Source organism: Cyprinus carpio, chromosome B25 (assembly GCF_018340385.1).
Source record: "Cyprinus carpio isolate SPL01 chromosome B25, ASM1834038v1, whole genome shotgun sequence".
Classification (NCBI taxonomy): domain Eukaryota; kingdom Metazoa; phylum Chordata; class Actinopteri; order Cypriniformes; family Cyprinidae; genus Cyprinus; species Cyprinus carpio.
Window position 1 is genome coordinate 130,832 of NC_056621.1, and position 17,877 is coordinate 148,708.

General features: G+C 34.7%; 2 protein-coding genes across 6 annotated transcripts; both read right to left on the reverse strand.

Annotated features, from left to right (window-relative positions):
- Positions 1–1,996: 1,996 nt before the first annotated feature.
- LOC122142360 (protein NEDD1-like) lies at positions 1,997–5,912 on the reverse strand. Its single transcript, XM_042752778.1, has 5 exons — positions 5,857–5,912; positions 3,313–3,430; positions 3,072–3,213; positions 2,885–2,993; positions 1,997–2,054 (listed from the first exon to the last, which is right to left on the reverse strand). Exons 1-5 carry the CDS (start codon positions 5,910–5,912, stop codon positions 1,997–1,999), a joined length of 483 nt encoding a protein of 160 aa, XP_042608712.1.
- Positions 5,913–12,890: 6,978 nt separating this feature from the next.
- Positions 12,891–17,612, reverse strand: LOC109046249 (endophilin-A3-like). Of its 5 annotated transcripts, none has more exons than XM_042753179.1 (11): positions 17,365–17,612; positions 15,681–15,749; positions 15,509–15,581; positions 15,215–15,358; positions 14,996–15,129; positions 14,157–14,315; positions 13,930–14,033; positions 13,728–13,843; positions 13,599–13,631; positions 13,420–13,494; positions 12,891–13,322 (listed from the first exon to the last, which is right to left on the reverse strand). In XM_042753179.1, exons 1-11 carry the CDS (start codon positions 17,407–17,409, stop codon positions 13,114–13,116), a joined length of 1,161 nt encoding a protein of 386 aa, XP_042609113.1. In that variant the 5' UTR covers positions 17,410–17,612; the 3' UTR covers positions 12,891–13,113. The 5 variants fall into 5 exon arrangements, with proteins under 5 accessions (XP_042609113.1, XP_042609114.1, XP_042609116.1 ...); XM_042753180.1 differs by having other exon boundaries at positions 13,740–13,843; positions 17,365–17,608; XM_042753182.1 differs by lacking the exon at positions 17,365–17,612 and adding an exon at positions 16,556–16,930.
- Positions 17,613–17,877: the final 265 nt, after the last annotated feature.

A 17,877-nucleotide genomic window follows, 5' to 3' on the forward strand; every position in this document is an offset into this window, starting at 1 on the left:
CAGCCCTCAGTCTGTCTCTGAAATAGTCGGCTCCCTTCGGATACTCCCGTCCAAGAAACAGCAACTTCCAAGCAGCAGAAGAATCATTGTGAAGAGGAGACAGGATTGCGAATTCTAATGCCTGGAGTCACAGATGTGAATGCTCTTTTTTCCTCCATAATTTTAATATGTTTATCCTTCCTTACTATAGATGAAGACTGAATTCTATATAGTTAACCGATATTAGGAAGATTGTACTGTCAATACTATTGTCAAACTAACGCAATGAATACTTTTCTAGTCAAGTTTTTTTTTTTTTTTTTACAAAAGTAATTCTTTTTGTCAACCAGCACTGATATAGTCTGAAAATTTCTTTCTTTTTTTTGTACAATTACGTGAATATTTATACTTATAAAAAGCCAATATATCAAAATAGCTGGAGAAACGCTGTGTAATTTGACTTTTGACTCAAAAAACAAAAAAAAAATTCAAAAACGGATTGCTACAGTCAAGAAGAATGAAAAGTAGATCAGTGAATATGTGTAATTGTTAGGTTTGTTTCACGGCATTTAAGGGCAGAAGGGGGCAGTGTACTCACAGTTTTGTACAGCTGCACTACCTCTCTGCTCGGAGTGGGCTGGCCATTTCCCAAAGATTCCCCTGATCTCCAGCCAAACACACTTCAGCTGACCCAGCTTACTCTCAGCCAGGGCTTTCTTTTTCCAAGCGGACGACGATTAAAAACACCTTCAGTTTCTAGATTACATAACGATGAGCTTTCAGAAATATTGCTGAAATATCAAAACACAGGCTTTATTTTTTCTACTTACTTGCTAATGTCTCACCAATTGCCCTTTGACGCAATGAAAAACAAAACTTCTCTTGTCATCGAATACACAAAGTCAAAATGGCAAGTCCCCAATGGTTTAACTGGAAAATCGATACACTAGCTGGCTGGTTGTCACACATACATGTTATTATAATACATAGACGTACACATAAAATAAAAGTCTTCCCAGGTAAAAACAAACCAAACGCAAATATCTTTTGGCCATGGTTGTAGTGAAACGGAAAGAAAACAAAACACAGCTACAGATGAATGCAGATGGCAATTTATTTGTTTTCAGTCCATAGGAAGACACCTTAATAACTGTAGGGATTAGGAGCACAGTGTATGTGATAATGGTTTTGAGTTAGTCAGTTGCTTTTTGTTGCCAAATGTGCTGCCAAGCACATGAAACTGATTCAAAAATGTCATGTATTAAAGCACTGGCATTCAAATAACCTCCAATACAGACCGGTCTGAAGCTACTCTTACAACATCACTAGTGTCCCTCTCATTTTTGGCATGTGGTTTGCAAAAATAATCAGGACAAAAATTACGATAAGGAGCACAATCCATAGTGGCAAAATTCACACTGAGATGTTTCTTCACTCTCTACAACATCTAAGCATTACACATCCTAAGTGCCAATACATGACTCTGTCTGTAAACTATGCTATAGATAAGTGAGCAAAACACGCTTTGAAAAAAAAACAAAAGTGTGTTCTCTTCTTTGCTATTTGATTTTAAGGCATAGAAATCTTACAAAAAACACTCTTTATAACTCTGAAACAAATACAAAAGTGTGTGCCAATATGACAAATGGAGAAGCAGACAGTGAGCGTGTAAGTCTGCAGAGAGTGAAGGCAATCTAGTAGAACCGTGAGCTTCTCTCTGTCCCTTCCCTCTGATTCCTCGCCAAGTAGCATCCCAGACTGACACAAATGGGAGATGCGTCTATGGATGTGTCTTTAATAATTGGCCTCGTGAGTCGCTTTGTTTTCCTCTCTCAGTTTTTCTATCTCCTCGATGAGGGAGTCGCTCTCACTGAAAGTATTTCTGCACTGTGACCGTGGATTCTATCTCTGGAAAAGAAGAGTGGCTTAATAATTTTTTTTTTTTTTTTTTTTTTTTACTTATTTTATAGGATTTTATCTGTAAAAGACAAATATACCCAGCTGAATATAGAACTGTTTAAAAAACTTCATCTCCACCTGTAGGATTCTGGATAATGTCTCTATGACAAGTGTCCCTGAGGGAAACAACAACAAACAGCCAAAAATGACTAAATGACTCCAAAAAGAGTATCTAAATATGAATATGTGGTTTTATTAGTAAAAAAAATATTGTGTGTATATATATATATATATATATATATGAAAGCAAGAAATGATTCCCTTGACATCTAACTGAAATATTGACTAAAAAAGATCTTTATCTTTACAAAAGATTCTCACGATATAATTATTGTTGTTCTTTTGAACTTTCTATTTATCAAGAATGAAGAAGAAAATGCAGTAGTTTCTACAAAATTTTAAGCAACTGTTAACTTTTTTTTTCAACACACTTGACAATATTGCCATAAAATGATTCTTGAGCATCAAATTACCATATGCGTGACCCTGGGAGCACAAGACCTGTCAGAAGTAGCAATATATTTGTAGCAATAGCCAACAATACACTGTATGGGCCAAAATGATCAATCTCTTTATGCCAAAATCATTGGAATATTAAGTAAAAGATCATGGTCAATGAAGATATTTGTTCCCCACCGTGAAATATAATGTTCTAATTTCTTTGATCAGTAATATTCATTGCTAAGAACTTCATTTGACATCTTTAAAGGAGATTTTCTAAACATTTTCTTTTTTTTCTACCTTCAGATTCTCATTTCCCCAAAAAAATTGACCCCTTTATAACTATTTTGTGGTCCAGGGTCACATATTAGAATGAGATTTCTGCTGATCATGTGACAATTGAAGACTGGAGTAATAATGCTGAGTACCCAGCTTTGTATCACAGGAATAAATTACAGTCATTTTAAATCATCTCTACATTACTTCCTAATCAGAGTTAACTCACCTGAAGTCTTCCAGTGCCTCATGGATCATATTACGGACAAAGTTCATCTGAATGGAGGTGAGTGGAGCTCCACGGCCCTCGGCTCCAGATTCGACTGCCGCCGCTGGAGCTTTAGATCAAAACATCCATCACTCACTGTGTCCCATTAAAGCGACTTTTAATCTAATCGTGGCCCATTCAAACACACCTGGTGCAGCTGCAGCAGGAGCTCCGCTGACCGGCGAATCATAGGTGAGCTGGGTGGGCAGATCTCTCCTCTGAGCGGGCTCGGGGCTGTTGTACGTGTTCACAGACTGAGCAGCAGGGAGTGTGCTTGTGACATCACACTCCTGCGGAGACCGTTATTCTTCTGACCTGTCGACAATCCAGATAAAAAATGAAATCTATAAATGCAAAAACATATCGGATTATAAAAAAAAAAAATCAACCTTGCTGCCATTCTGTACATCAGTCTGTTGCGGTGGGATAGTGATGGACTCCTTTGTTGGTGGGGGGAGTCTGAACCAAGGGATTACAGCGACTGCCTGGAGTCCCCAAGGGGTCTTCCTTGGGGAGCCCCAGGGAAATGAGGTGGGTATTCAAAGTCAGTCACGGGAAATGCAATGTTGGAAAAAGTGAATGTTTTGTTTTCTTATTACTCTAATTTGTTGATTAAAATCCCGGGAACAAACGTTTTTTCCCTTGTCATCCCAGTCGTGCCTTTTGTAACAAAAGTCTTTAGCAAAAATTTTGTGTAGATAGATTTTTTTTTTTTTAATTAAATTTTTTTTAATCAGCAAGGAGCATTAAATTGATCAAAAGGGACAGAGGCTTCATGAGTTTAAAATATTTTTATTTCTTTGAGCGTGGAAAAAAAGGAATCGTTTTTCACAAAATATTACCGGTTTTTAAACATTGATAATTGAAAATGTTTTTGAGCAGCAAATTACAGTTTTTTCTGAAAATCATGGACACTAAAGTTTTGGGAAATGATGCTGAAAATTCAGCTTTTATCACGGGAATAACTTAAATTTTAAATATTCAAACAAAAACATTTTTTAAACTTTTAAAATTTTTCACAAAATCAGTTTTTACTGTATTTGTAATCAAAAAAATACAGGGGAAATTTAAAAACATTAAAACCCAAATTTTGGGAAGATTTTGGGTGTCATATAGTCATGTAGGGGCCCAAAGCTTGAAGAGTTTCCTCACCATTCGTAAGGTAAAAAGATGCCCAAGCTGTTTGGCCGACTCTGAAGCGGTTTGTGTCGGCCTTTCCCCTTTCCTGAAACACCTATACCCCCCTAAAAAAAAAAATAAGCAAACATTTACCCATGTAATTAATTTTCCATTTATTGAACATATGGGTAAATAAAACCCCCTTTTTTGTTTGGAGTATCAGAAAAACCATGGTTTTAAAACCGTAGAAAGGAGGGAAAAAAACCCGAAAACCAAAAAAAATGAGAAGACAGATGACGAAAAGAGAAAAAAAAAAAGGGCAATACGGGGATTCTACCATCATTAAGAGGGGAAAAATATCCAAGTTTAGGCTGTTCGACCGCGTTGCTAAATTTCTCCATTTGCGTGGTCTTGGGTGGACCTCCGCCTTTTGAGCACCCCGGCAGCCCTACAAAAACAAACATTCATACCTATAAAACCCAAACAAAAGCTATAAACGGGGCTTTAAATAAACCGAGCAAACCCAAATATGACTGAAAAAGTAACATCTTTTTAGAAAAGGAAGGTGGACCGTGATTTCTTTTCCCATCACCAGGAAATTCAGACCCTGGCACACCGGGTGGGACTGTAGATGTTGGATGGAGGCCCGTTGCTGCCCCCAGTTTTACTAAAACCTCTTTTTTTGATTGAGAAGTTGTGGATGTTTTAGGGACTGGGGAAAAACAGGGTGGTTTTAAATAACTATAACCAGAGCGTTTAAAATCTTAAATGGTTGAAATAAAGGGGCAACATTTTAAATTTTCAGATGTCCAAAAAAATTGAAAGTAAAAATAAACAATAAAAAAAGATAATAAAAAAAACATATTAAATAAGAATCACAATACATACAAAAGTAAGTACATTTATTCAATTATTTCCCATATAATGCATGTTACTGCATCTTTTAATCATAATTTAAATAACACTATTCCTTAGAAATATACTTTTTAAACTATATCAGATATTACAACAATTATAAGTTAAATAAAAAATATAAATAATTTAAAAAAACATTAATAAAAATGAGAATAATTAAACATTAAAAATATCTCAATAATTTTACACTAATTAAAATACTATATTAAATTAATTTAAATTAAATAAATAAATATAAATCTAATATAAAAGGGCACTGCATGTTACCAATCAATCAATTCAACATTTATTCTCAATCTGAACATTTTGAATAATTAAATAACAATTCCCTTTGAATAGATTTAACTACATAAGATTTACAATAAGTATATACATATAATTTAAGAAAATAATACAATTAAAAATAAAAAAGAAAATCTCAAATATAATTAATTAAAACTAATGAAATGACATTTCTAATTTCATATAAAACAGCATTGCATGTTACATATTTTAATCAATTAAAATATATTCTTAATCTAATTTGCAGAATTTCTAAGATATGTCAGGTTACCAGAAAAATTAAAGAACAAACATCTGCATGGATATTTTATTCTACATTCTGGAATGATAAGTGAAATGAGCTCGTCGAATAAAAAACATTACCTCACACCTAAACTGAGGGTGGCCTTGTAGAAATGCTTATGTCCAAAATAACACAGATAGCTGTACCTTTAACTTGAGGTGGAGTTCTGAAGCTTAATGCAGGTCACTGACGTCTTAGGAGCTGTGGCGGATTTTAACTCGGTGCGCTGAGTTTCTGCAACTGCATATTAGCAACCTGGGTCCCATGCTTGAGCTCCACAACCAGCCCAGTCCTCCCATCTGGAGTAAAATCAATACAGGAGTGGAGACTCCACCTGCTTGGTTTAATGTAAAACACCTTGGGTGGAGATGCCACCATGGAAAACCCCATTAACAATCCAGCTTGGAAATCAAACTCCAGTGTCCAAACTGCATATTAAATGTGATGTTTTCTCTTAATTTTTTGGGGAAATGTCAAAAACGATCTTCTTATCGCCCCCAGTGTGAAGAGCAAAATCATTGGCCGGGGGAGAAGGCCAGGCCGAACAGGGCTTTGTGGGCCTAACAAATGGCTCCTTTGAGTGTTAGCCCCCGAGCCACAGAGCCACTGTCGACCCGGCCAGAGAGCCTCTTACCGGGGTACCCAGATCATGGAGGGCTGGAAAAATCACATGTTTTTTTTTATTACAGCACCTGATTCATCAAAAGAAAAAAAAAAGATGGCTGAAAGTTTTTTAAAAATTTAAAAAATCGGGTTGTATAAAATAAAGACTCATTTTTTTTTTTTTTACAGTGAAAAATTAAAGGAATGGTAATATTTCTAATTTAAAAAAAGAATTGGACAATTAAAAATGTAGCTAAGTTTTGTTACTCATTGTATTTTAAAAACTCAAAAAAATCGATCACCCCAAATTTGGCCCATGGCAAAGGGGTTTTCTGGGCAGGTTGGTTGTGATACTGTGGAGGGTGTTTCCACTATGGGGGCCCGTCCTTTTAGCTTTTCCCCCGTTAAAGACACACATGTCACTTTCCCCCTTGGGTCCTACACAGAAAGAGAACTGATTGGTTGGGTTATTTTTGTGGTTGTATTTTTGGCTTCAAAGAAGAAATACTTCAACAAACTTCCCATGAAAAGTCCTTTTGAAACGGTCCAAAAAACAATCTGTATCATAAAAAAAATTTTGAACCGTGTGCCAAGGCTTGGTGCAACCTTTTTCTTTAGGCCAGATGTTAACCGGTTTTCCGTCCTCCTGACCAGGAACTGTGCGTGGAGTTCAGATAAGGGTTTGCTTTTTTACAAACAAAAGTCATTATAAAACTAAAAACCCAGATATATTTAGATAGTAGGGGGGGGTATGAGCCTCAGCCACCCCCCACCAGCTCCATCACTGGAACGGGGAGGACTTGAGACTGGGCCCACCACTTGTCTCCCATACGCTGGGATGACCGGTATGTCTCCCGTCAAAGGGAAACACCCCAATAATAAATCAACTCTGGGCCTTATCCCCTACATCCATTTAAATTCATTTAAATGCAAATAATCAATAAAATGCATTTTGTTTCATGTTTTTCATTGTACTCCCATTTAAAAAATACCTATAATCAATTTCTATAAATTTTAGTATAATAATTTGACCCCTCCTTCCCCCTTAAACCTAACCATACAAACCTTCCCCAAACTTACCCCCTCCCCTCAATAGCGAAAAATTTTTTTGCAAAAAAAATATGAAACAATAAATACATTGTACTTATCTTGGATGTAAGTACATGCATTACCTGAAATTAAAGGGGGCCAAATTGCTATAATTTAAGAAGATAAAAATATACCCCGTTTTACCCTTTAAAAATTTAAACTTATGCAAGGGGAATCCAAAATAAAAGGAGTATATATTTTTATTTGAAGAAATTTTAAAAAATTTTAATTGATACGCAAATTAAAAGTTGTTTGGGGAAATATTTAGTTTCGAAAAAAGTTTTTTTCTTTTTCACTTAATTTGTACTATTCTTATTTTTTAGATTTATTTAATAAATTTTGAATTAATTTAATTTAATGTTTCTATTTTTTTTATCTATTTATTTCAATATAATTTATTCATGTCTTTTTTTAAACAATTGCTTAAACAATTGTATTATTTTAATTAAAATGAATATAATTCTTATTTTTTATATAATTTTAGCATTTCTTTTCAGTCAAATAAAAGAAATTACACTTGCTTTGGGAAACAGGTTGCACACACACATAAAGCCCATTATATAATATTTGCCTGGGATCCCGTGAGAATGGAAAGCGCTGAATCCCAATGGAAATGGTTTAGGTGATGTGACAGGGGAAAGGGTACTGCGCCCCCAGCACATTGAGCCAGGGGCGGGCACGTGAGGGCGAACTTCCAGCCGCTGGGGGTCGGTCCCAGATCTTCAGAAGTCACCGACGACACCAGCCGCGGCGTCCTCCATAGAACGGTGCCAGGGGAAAAAAGAGGACGCTGTGGCGCGCGACCCCCTGTTTTCCCCTACAAGAATCCAAAACTTTTATGGGAAAAATGTTTCAAATAATCGATAATATTTCACTTTTAAAATATTATGTCCCTTTTATGATTAGGGAAATTTAAAAACCATTTTTTACGCCCCCAAATTTTTTTTTTCATGGTATTTTGTAGTCTGAATTTTTATTTTAACGAAAATATTTTTATCCTTTCAATTTTAAAATATGCTTTGTGACTTGGGGAAATTACAGCAAGTTAGCCAACAAGCATTGAGCTAATTTATCAATCTTAACTTTAAAAAACAAATTCTGTTAACATGGTTTTTAAGTTAGTGTTGTTTTTTTCTTATTTTTATAGTTTTAGATTTCTTTTTGTGTTTTTGTTTTTTTTCGTTATATGTTATATAGTTGTTTGTTTGATTTTGAAGGGTGTTGTGTGGTTTATGGTTGTATTTGGGGTGGGTATTGTTTTTGTTTATTTTTCGTTTAGTAATGTTGTGGATTTAATTATTATTTGTCGTTTTTTTTTTTTTTGATTTAGTTTGGTATTTTTTTTTGTTTTTTGTTAGTGGATAGATTGTGGTTTTATTTTGATTTTTTATTATTGTGTTTAGTTTTTTTAGATTTTGTATAGTGTTGTGTGTTTTCGGTGTGTTAGTATTAGATTAGCTTAATATGTATTATGGGTATTTTTTATTGTAATGTACACGTTGCAGGCCTGATAAGAATTGTTGTATTGGAGTATATTTGTAGATATGTTCAGATTGTTATTTAAGGTTTGTATTGTTATTTAGTTGTAGTTTGGATGTTGTGATTTAGTTGTGGAGTTTTTTTTGTTGGTTATATGTGTTGTATGGTTTTATTAGATTTAGTTTTTGAGAGAGGTTTTTGGTTACTGTTGTTCTTGAGTTCTTGGTGATTTTAGGTTGAGTGTAAACTTTTTAATATTACTTGTGTTTTATTGTTTATGGGTTTTTAGGTGTGGTTTTCCGCTGATTGGGAATGTGTTATTTGGAGTGTAAAACATTTAGGTTGTTTTTGGATTTTTTACGTTTTGTGTATTTTGTTGTTTGTTAATACAATGTGATGTGGTTTGTTGAGGTTCTTTTAATAATTTAGATTAAAGTTTGTAGCATGTTACAAACCGTATTTTTCGAGAGTTTTATAGATTTTGTTTGTGATTTTTTTGAAATTTATTACAGGTTTTTTTTTAATTTGTTTAAATCTGATTTTTATATGATGTATTATAGGTAGCAGTGTGTTTAGTTGTAGTTTATATGTATTGTGTTGATTTTTTATTGTATTGTGGTGATAGTTGTAGTCATTGGTTTTGTTGTTTTGTTTTTCTTGGTGTGCATGGGTCGGTTTGGGTGTGTTATGTGTGTTTGTTAGATAGGGTAGTTTTTTTTTTGTATTTTCGTTTTTGTATTTAATGTTTGGTGTTTATTGTTTTGTATCTTTTGTCATTTATGGATTATTTATGTTTTTTATAGATTGTATTGTCTGAGTATTTTATTGAGTCGTTTGATATCTTGTTATATTGTAGATTTTGTGTGTTTTTATTATTTAAGGTTAATGTTTTTATGTTTGTTATTTGTTGTAGGAGTTGTGCGGTGTGTACTCATTTGAATTATTATTACGGGTGTGGGGGTTGAAAAACCTTCGAACACTAAACCCGAGATCAGTGTCAGAAATTAATTTTCACCAAAAGAGGGCACCTGATTTTCAGTTTTGTTTGTTTTGTGTGTTTGTGTACCGTTTTTTTTTACTTTTACCTTTTGTATGTCATCTGTAATGTTAAATTTCTTTACTCCAAAAAAAAAAAAAAATAATAATAATATGACAATAGGCTGTTACCAATTAAATCAGTTTTCAGAGATAAAGAACCTCGCTTCTGAAAGATGCTTTAATGAGATCTGTATTTACCAGTTTGAGGCTGGATCAGACGGGTCGGTACGTTAATTTACATAGCCAATGCATACAAATATTGTATAACGTGACAAATATAGAGTGAATGTTTTTATACAAACATTTCTAATTACAGAAAAATGAGCAAAATGAAAATGATTTTGAAAATGAAATAAAAATGAACACTGACAACTTGAATTACGAAAGTAATCATCACCACTAGGTATGGCACGGTTTATTTCTCTGTGTAACTGTGAATAAAGAAGCCTTTTATTCAATCTCATTCGGTTCAAACAGCGTTCATTCATTATAACATTCAGAGACTTTATAAATCATGTGGGCTGTCTATAATAAATTGCTCAGTGAAATGTTGTCTATAAATAATGGGTCTTTCAAAGACATGAATCAGGGGGACCGATACACCACTCTATGCACTACTGTGAGTCAGTCACACAGCGGTAGTCTGTGGCGTGGGCTTTAGTTGGCAGAGAAAATAACAATGTGTCTATGCTATCAGTTAGGCTGGCCAACACCCAATTATTAATTAAATCAACTCAGAGATTATTGTCTAAAACTACCGTAGGTTCACATAAATTAATAGTGAGTGGTCTGCGCCTTAGGTCTAATACCAGTCTCCCCACGCTGCAGTGCCGACAAAGGTTGTTGTGCCAAACGATGTATAGGCTAGTATGGTAGTTGTGAAGGTGCAGAGTGCGAAAGTAAATTAATATTTATGAGCTAAAACTAAATAGTTTCACTGGTTAGGTGGCAGGAATGTATCCTACACAAAAGAATAGCTCTGTAGGCTCGCCTCTGTATGGTTGTGTTCTAGCCAATTCGTTAATCATGGGCTGCTGTTCCCGATAATGATTGAATCGTAGACCTAAAGAGCGTTTTCTACGGTATGCTTACATGTTACCGCATCGTTCGCTACTGTGTGTCACATGCGCTTCTTCCCAAACAAGTTGCATCTCACAGGCAAATAGCACATAGCCATGCCATTAAGTCATACTTAAGGACGCTCGACTGATGAGTCCGTTTGTCGAAGTGCTGAAATGTCACACCTTATAGAAGATGGTTTGTAACTGTAGTACAACAGATCGTTTAGTTTATAATGAGACTAAAGATAATCATCCTGCGTTCCCAGACAACTCAGATATAATAACAAATTATATTAATATTATTATGGTTTATATAGTGTGGTTAATATTATATTTATAAACATAATAATTATATACCTTAACCTATAAATATATATATGATAGAGGAGAGAGATGTTAAGAGAGACGAGTACGAGAGGGAGGATCGAGAGGATGCAGAGGACGTTCGAGTTCGAGAGATAGAGATGATGAGAGAGAGATGTCATTTCCAGGTCCAATACATGGATGGTATTAGTGCAGTTCGTCCAAGCGTAGTCAAGTCAATGACAGATTTTTCCCCCCAGTCTTTTGAAAGCATCAATTTCCTACTCATTTGTTGATTCATTTTCACTTGTTCAATCATTTAATTTAGCATGTATTTCATATTTTTTCTGCCCTTTAATAATATTTTCATTTTATGAAAAAAAAGAAGGAAGTCAGTCCAGTCAAACCAATGAGTGTACACTAAAGTACAATCAAAATCATTATCAGATAATAATTACATTGCACTGGAATAAAGTAAAACGGTGTTAATCTGCCCAATTGTCCTGCCAAGGTGACCACATAAATCTGTTCTTACGATGCACTTAGGGCTTTATTATTACTCCAGAGCACTCATAGATCTACGATGAATTATAAGTGCTACTTAAGTTATGACGCGTTTGAGCGAACAGACCTAGTAGATATTAATGATCAGTAGTATCTAACTCGTTTATTAGGAGCTTTTGGGATAACGCTTCCTGGCTGTTTGATGAAGAGAAAGGATAAAAAATGTGTAGTAGAAAATAACAACCCGTTAAGGAATCCGTAGTAAGCGACGGAGGACTCTTATTATGTTTATTTAGGACTATTATTATGTTTGGTAATGTTTGGTTGACAAATCAGTGGAGAGGGGCGTTTAAATTCCGCCCACATGTAGAGATCGAATATTCAAGTTGTTAGTATATTCGTTTTCTGTCCATGAACGTAAAAAAACAAGCGAAAAATTGACGCGACGATTCTTGATTTTCGTTGTTTTTGTTGAATGAATGAAAAATGAAAAATGTGCCATTTTTTCATTTTTCAGATTTCAATATTAAATTAAAAAACGAATTATACGAAGGTACACGGTCCAATATGCGATCACGTGAGTTTATAGTGCTGTTAAATTCAAGTAAACAAAATGTATTTTGCGATACGACCAACAGAACATTGGCTAGAAGATGTTAATGCAGTGCACGTTCGGGTTTAAGGAAAGACAAAGAAAAAAGAAAATCACTCCTGAGAAGTCATTTATTTTTAGATGTTTTGTGTGCTATTTTAAAAAAGAGAAAAGAAAATAATACTCAGGGTTATGACCATATGTTGTATTTAATAAGCTCATGTGACCCTTGACCTAAATATTAAACGGGTTAATTTTTTTGTTTTTTGTATTGGAGATACATAATCTGAAAGCTGAATAAATAAGCTTTCCATTGATGTATTGTTCAATATGATACTATTTGGCAGAGATACAACTATTTGAAAATCTGAAGTTGCAAAAAAAAAAAATCTAAATATCGAGAAAATCACCTTTAAAGTTGTCCAAATGAAGTCCTTAGCAATGCATATAACTAATCAAAAATTACATTTTGATATATTTATGCTAAGAAATTTGTTACAAAAATGATCTTCATGGAATATGATCATTTGCTTAATATCCTAATGCTTCTTGTCATAAAAGACAAAATGGATAATTTGACCCATACAATGTATTGTTGGCTATTGCTAAAAATATTACCTGTGCTACTTATGGACTGGTTTTGTGGGCTTCAGGGTCACATATATATCATAGTGCCACATATAAAGGGATACTTAAGACTTTAATATAGCAGCATATTTATTTAACATTATAAGATTCATAAAAAATAATCAGATAAGGAATACAAGGCAGGCTACATGATTTTGCATAGTGATTATATAGATAAATATACAGCAAGGGCTCAGAAGTGCTTCACATATTAACTTATATCAAATTATCAAAGTTTCTGAATCTTCAAAAACTGGCACAGTTCATGTTGTCCAGCTGCAGGGCCTTCCCGCCGTCACTGTGGCAGAGGTACAAGGACTTTGACGAAGTTCATGGGAAATAAGCCAGCCTCCCCTCTGATCATTCCCTCACACCAGTTCTCATCGATCTGGCTGGTCAAAATGATGATGTCGCCCTCCTTAAAGCCCAGCTCGCCCTTGTTTTCTGGCTGGAAACTGTAAAGTGCCTGACAACAAGGCTGGTCCAAAGGGGGGCCGTTATCATCTAGCACACAAGAAGAAAAATGCATTTTATTTATACAAGGTTATACAAGGTTAATGTCACTTTAAAGCAAAAAAAAAAAAAAAAAAAAAAAACTTACTGTTGCTGGTTGGCTTGTCTGACATTTGAGCTTTAATGGTGACTTTGTTAGGAGGGTGAACAACAACTGGTGCATCTGGTAGAGAAAGATTGGAAGACATTAGTAGCAAAGCAAGCTGGGATACTTCCAGCTACCTTATAAAATAGCTGAGTTTGTGCATCACTTTTAAAATGACTTACATTTTTCACTCAAAGCTTCAGTAACCTCAGTATCTGTAGTACATGATACAGCATTTCAGCTATCAGAGAATTCAGAAACTCTTTGTAAACAGTTTCTGTTTAATGTAATCAAATGACTTAATATCATGCCTGATGACTGACCGGATGAGCATGTGGAAAATCCATAAATATCCGTGTAGCACACTGTGCTGGCAACTGATTTAGATGCAAATTTCCTTTTGGGTTGATTGCTTGCGTCTGTTATCCTGTATAGAGTGAAAAATAAACTCGCACATTAAATGAAACCAATAAAAGGAGAGAAAATAAGTACAGCTGAAATCATGATTCTAACCTGCTCTGCAAACTACTCCTGAGATTTTCTAGAATCTGGTGTGACTGGCGGTGGTAGTCCATTACTGCCTCTAAAAGACCTGAGAGGTGTTGCATCCGTTGTACCTAAAACAAAAATGTCAAAAAAATCAAACGATTTATTTATGTCTGGAAAAATGTTCAAAAATATAAACTAACAAGCAAAAACAAATAATAAAATTATTTATATGAATATAAACACTAACTTACATCTCTCTCTAGGAGATTAAACATGCTTCTCTCAGCCAGGTCTTTTGATTCTTCAAACTTTTCGAATGCTTTCTTAATTTCAGAGTCTGCAATCTTGCCTTTACGCCTTTTCTTGTAATCAAAATCTAGACGGCGACCTTCAAGTTTTCTCAGATGATACTGATAACCAGAAAAAGAAGAAAAGTTATGTTTATGTCTTTATTCACAACAAAATACATCATAATACAAACAAAAACCCACAGAAAAAACAAAAAAACCCAAAAACACAACAATACGCAACAATAGTAAATCTGATTTCATCATTTCACCAAAAGTTTGGGGTCAGAAATTTTTTTCTTTCTTTCTTTTTAAAGAAATTAATGCTTTTATTCAGCAAGGATTTGTTAAATGCATAAAAAGGGATAGTAAAGACTTATATTGTTAGAAAAATATATATATTTTGAACAAATGCTGTTCTTTTGAACTTTTTATTCATCAAAGAATCAAATTAAAAAGTATCACAGGTTAAGCAGCACAACAGTTTCAACACTGGTAATAAATCAGCATATTAGAATGATTTCTAAAGGATCATGTGACACTGAAAACTGGAGTAATGACACTGAAAACTCAGCACTGCATCACAGAAATAAATTGTATTTTAAAGTATATTAACATAGGAAACCAATATTAGAAATTGCAATAATATTTCAAAATATAACAGTTTTTTCTGTATTTTCGATCAAATGAATACAGCCTTGATGAACATAAGAGACCTCCATTAAAAAACATTACAAATCTTACTGATTCCAAACTTTTGAACGGCAGTGTATATCAAGCCCATTTACAACATACAGACTGACCGCAATTTCCTTCAGCTCTTTGTGCTGCAGGGACTGCAGAGGATCAATGAAGGTTCGTTTCACTCGGACATCCATGCAGTCTTTTGCCTGGGCTACTTGCTTCAGCGCCTCTCCCATTTCAAGCAGAGCAAAACCTACAATTGTAGTAAAACTGGTATTTTTACATTTTTAAAGCAGTAAAAAAAATACCCATTGTGTTTTTATTTGTCTTAAACATACCAAAACCAGACTGAGCTCCAAGCTCATTGCCATAGCGCAGCATGCAGTCGCCCAGAATGCCCTCTGCCTGAGGATATCCCACAGACCTCACCTGCCCACGGATTTTGGACACTGTACTGAGCATGCTGAGCTTTGCTCTGTATGCTAGGAACAAAAAAAGAAAAAGAGAATCAATGAAATATATAAAATTAAATATTGTAACAAATATGATAATATATCTTAGATAATACACAATTATAATAAATAGCATATATTGTAAATCTTATAATAAATAAATATTATTAAATATAATACCTGGGTTTGGCTGAAGATATCCTATAGTTTTTGGAACAAGGTCGAGAATCAGTTTGTGGGTAATATCAGTTTTTTCAATAAAAAAGAAAAAACAAAAAATACTTTTTGATGCATTGAGATCTTTAAAATGTCTAATCTTTTTTCTTTATTCAGCTGAGATTGATATTTATACCCGCTCCATGTTGAGGAATTCCTCATCCAGTTTTGTTCCCTCAACTCCATTGATCTTTTCCTTTAGCAACTGTAAGGATAATCAAAGAGGGGGAAAAAATAATATCACTTACTGTTGAGTGGGCTTGAAAAAAACTTTATGCAATAAGTTAATCTAATTCAACATACAGTTCAGATGAACATTTAAATATTTTGACTAATTATATTTTTCATAAGATACACAATTTTAAGGGCAATACAGAAAGTGATCATAATAATTACCTTAATAGTTTAATTGAAATCTTACACAATATGATAACGAGTGGCTAATCTGATCACAACAGAATCCAATGTCTACAACATTTCCAAACAAAACCCGGAAATCCACAAGCCTCGCCTTTTTAAACACATTGTGATAACTGAGCATCTGTTTCCTGTGGTTCATAAGCCAAACTGTTTATGAAGGTCAGTTGTTTGGCCAATTCGTCCAAAACACTAAGAGGATTCAGTCCGCCATGAATGAATCGAAAGAATGTGACCTTGGAAACTTTTTAATTAACATACTTTACTGGTGGCTTGGGGACCTAGAAACTTTTATTAATACAAAACCTCCATGAGTCAATGATCAGGCTGTATTATAAATTCCTGGGGATTTATCATACACAATAAACTTGATATGAACAAAACAATAGGCTAGCAGATAGTAAGAGGACTTTGGATCCAAGAAACAGACAACACCCATGTTCCCCATGTTCGTGTGTCTCACACTAGTTTGCATTTTAGCACATTCAGCCTTCAAACCTCAGAAACACAAGGTGAGAAGCACATGTCTGATTACATAATTTGGATGCTGAGAAGCACAGTTCTAGTGTGGAACTACAGCACTTAAATCTTTACCTGATAAACAGGAACAAAACATTTACACATAATCTAATGCCATGTATTTTTTAGCTTGGCAGTTCATCATTAACTGGGCCACCATATCAGGTCACACACGGTTGGCTTCAGTTGCTCTAGATCTGGCGAACAGAGAAAGATTGCAACGAAGTGAGGAAAAGTCTGATTAATTCCCGGGAATCGGTTCTTTTGAACACATCGTTTCAAAGAATCGGTTCAAAGAAGTAATTGCGTCATCGCGTGGTTCATGTCACGGCACATATCGCTAACATTTGAACGATATAATTTTAAGGGTGTTGCAATTTAAAATATGTCCCAGTTTGTTGCTGCCATTCAATTTAGTTCATTCACAACGGAAATATAATTTACTTTATAGTTTATACAATACTAAACGTTACATCTCTGAAAACGTATTGTATTTTTTATTAAAATTGCACCTTTTTAAAACCATCTGTTTTGTATGTGTCAAGTAGTAAACAAAAAATACTTTGTATATTTTATCTCTTCTCGATACAGTTCTTGGTTCAGTGAATCGATGAGTTGTTCACTCGAGAATCATACAGACTGAATCATAGTTTGGTTCACCCGATTCACTGAAAAGATTCGACTCAAAAGTGCAGTTCATTCACGAATCCGCACATTGCCGCACGCAGCCAACAACGCAGTACATCATAAAAGTAAAACAATTCTTTAAAATTAAAGCGCAGTTATGTTTATGTACTGTTGGTAGGCTATCATTTTAAAGAAATAATTTGATCACTTAAATAAATCTTGTCTGCATCGTGACACAAAATCAAGCTTCGTATTACCTGACTCGCTTTGTGAAACTGTTTCTTCAGTCCGGCCACTGACATTTTTATCCGCGCTCGTCCTCAAATGTTTCACATGGACAATCGTGTTGGGATGGCTGCGTCTGTGTACTATCTCCACATTGCTCTCCACCCTCCTCCGTCAGTCGCAATGTAACGTTAGACTGTTATTTTGCACCTTGGGACATTGCCCAGATTTGATTGGTGGGGCTGTGCTGAGATCCTGCAGCTGTGGCGGTCCTAGAGGTCACTCATCTGTACAGGCGTGTGTCTACTGCAACAGTTTCAGCAGAAGGCGATACAGGGGACAGGGTTTGAAGATGTAGGGCAGCGTTAGCCTACATAAAGCCTTATATTCTGAAAGTTTCCATAAATAACTAGCCTTTAGGAAAAACCGGGGCTAGTTATCACGTTTTCAACTCCAGGTTTTTTTTTCTCTGGATGTTTTTTGAAAGTCAGTTTCTGTATAGGCACATATTTTAAAGTCTTAAAGTATAAAAAATAGCTTCTGTA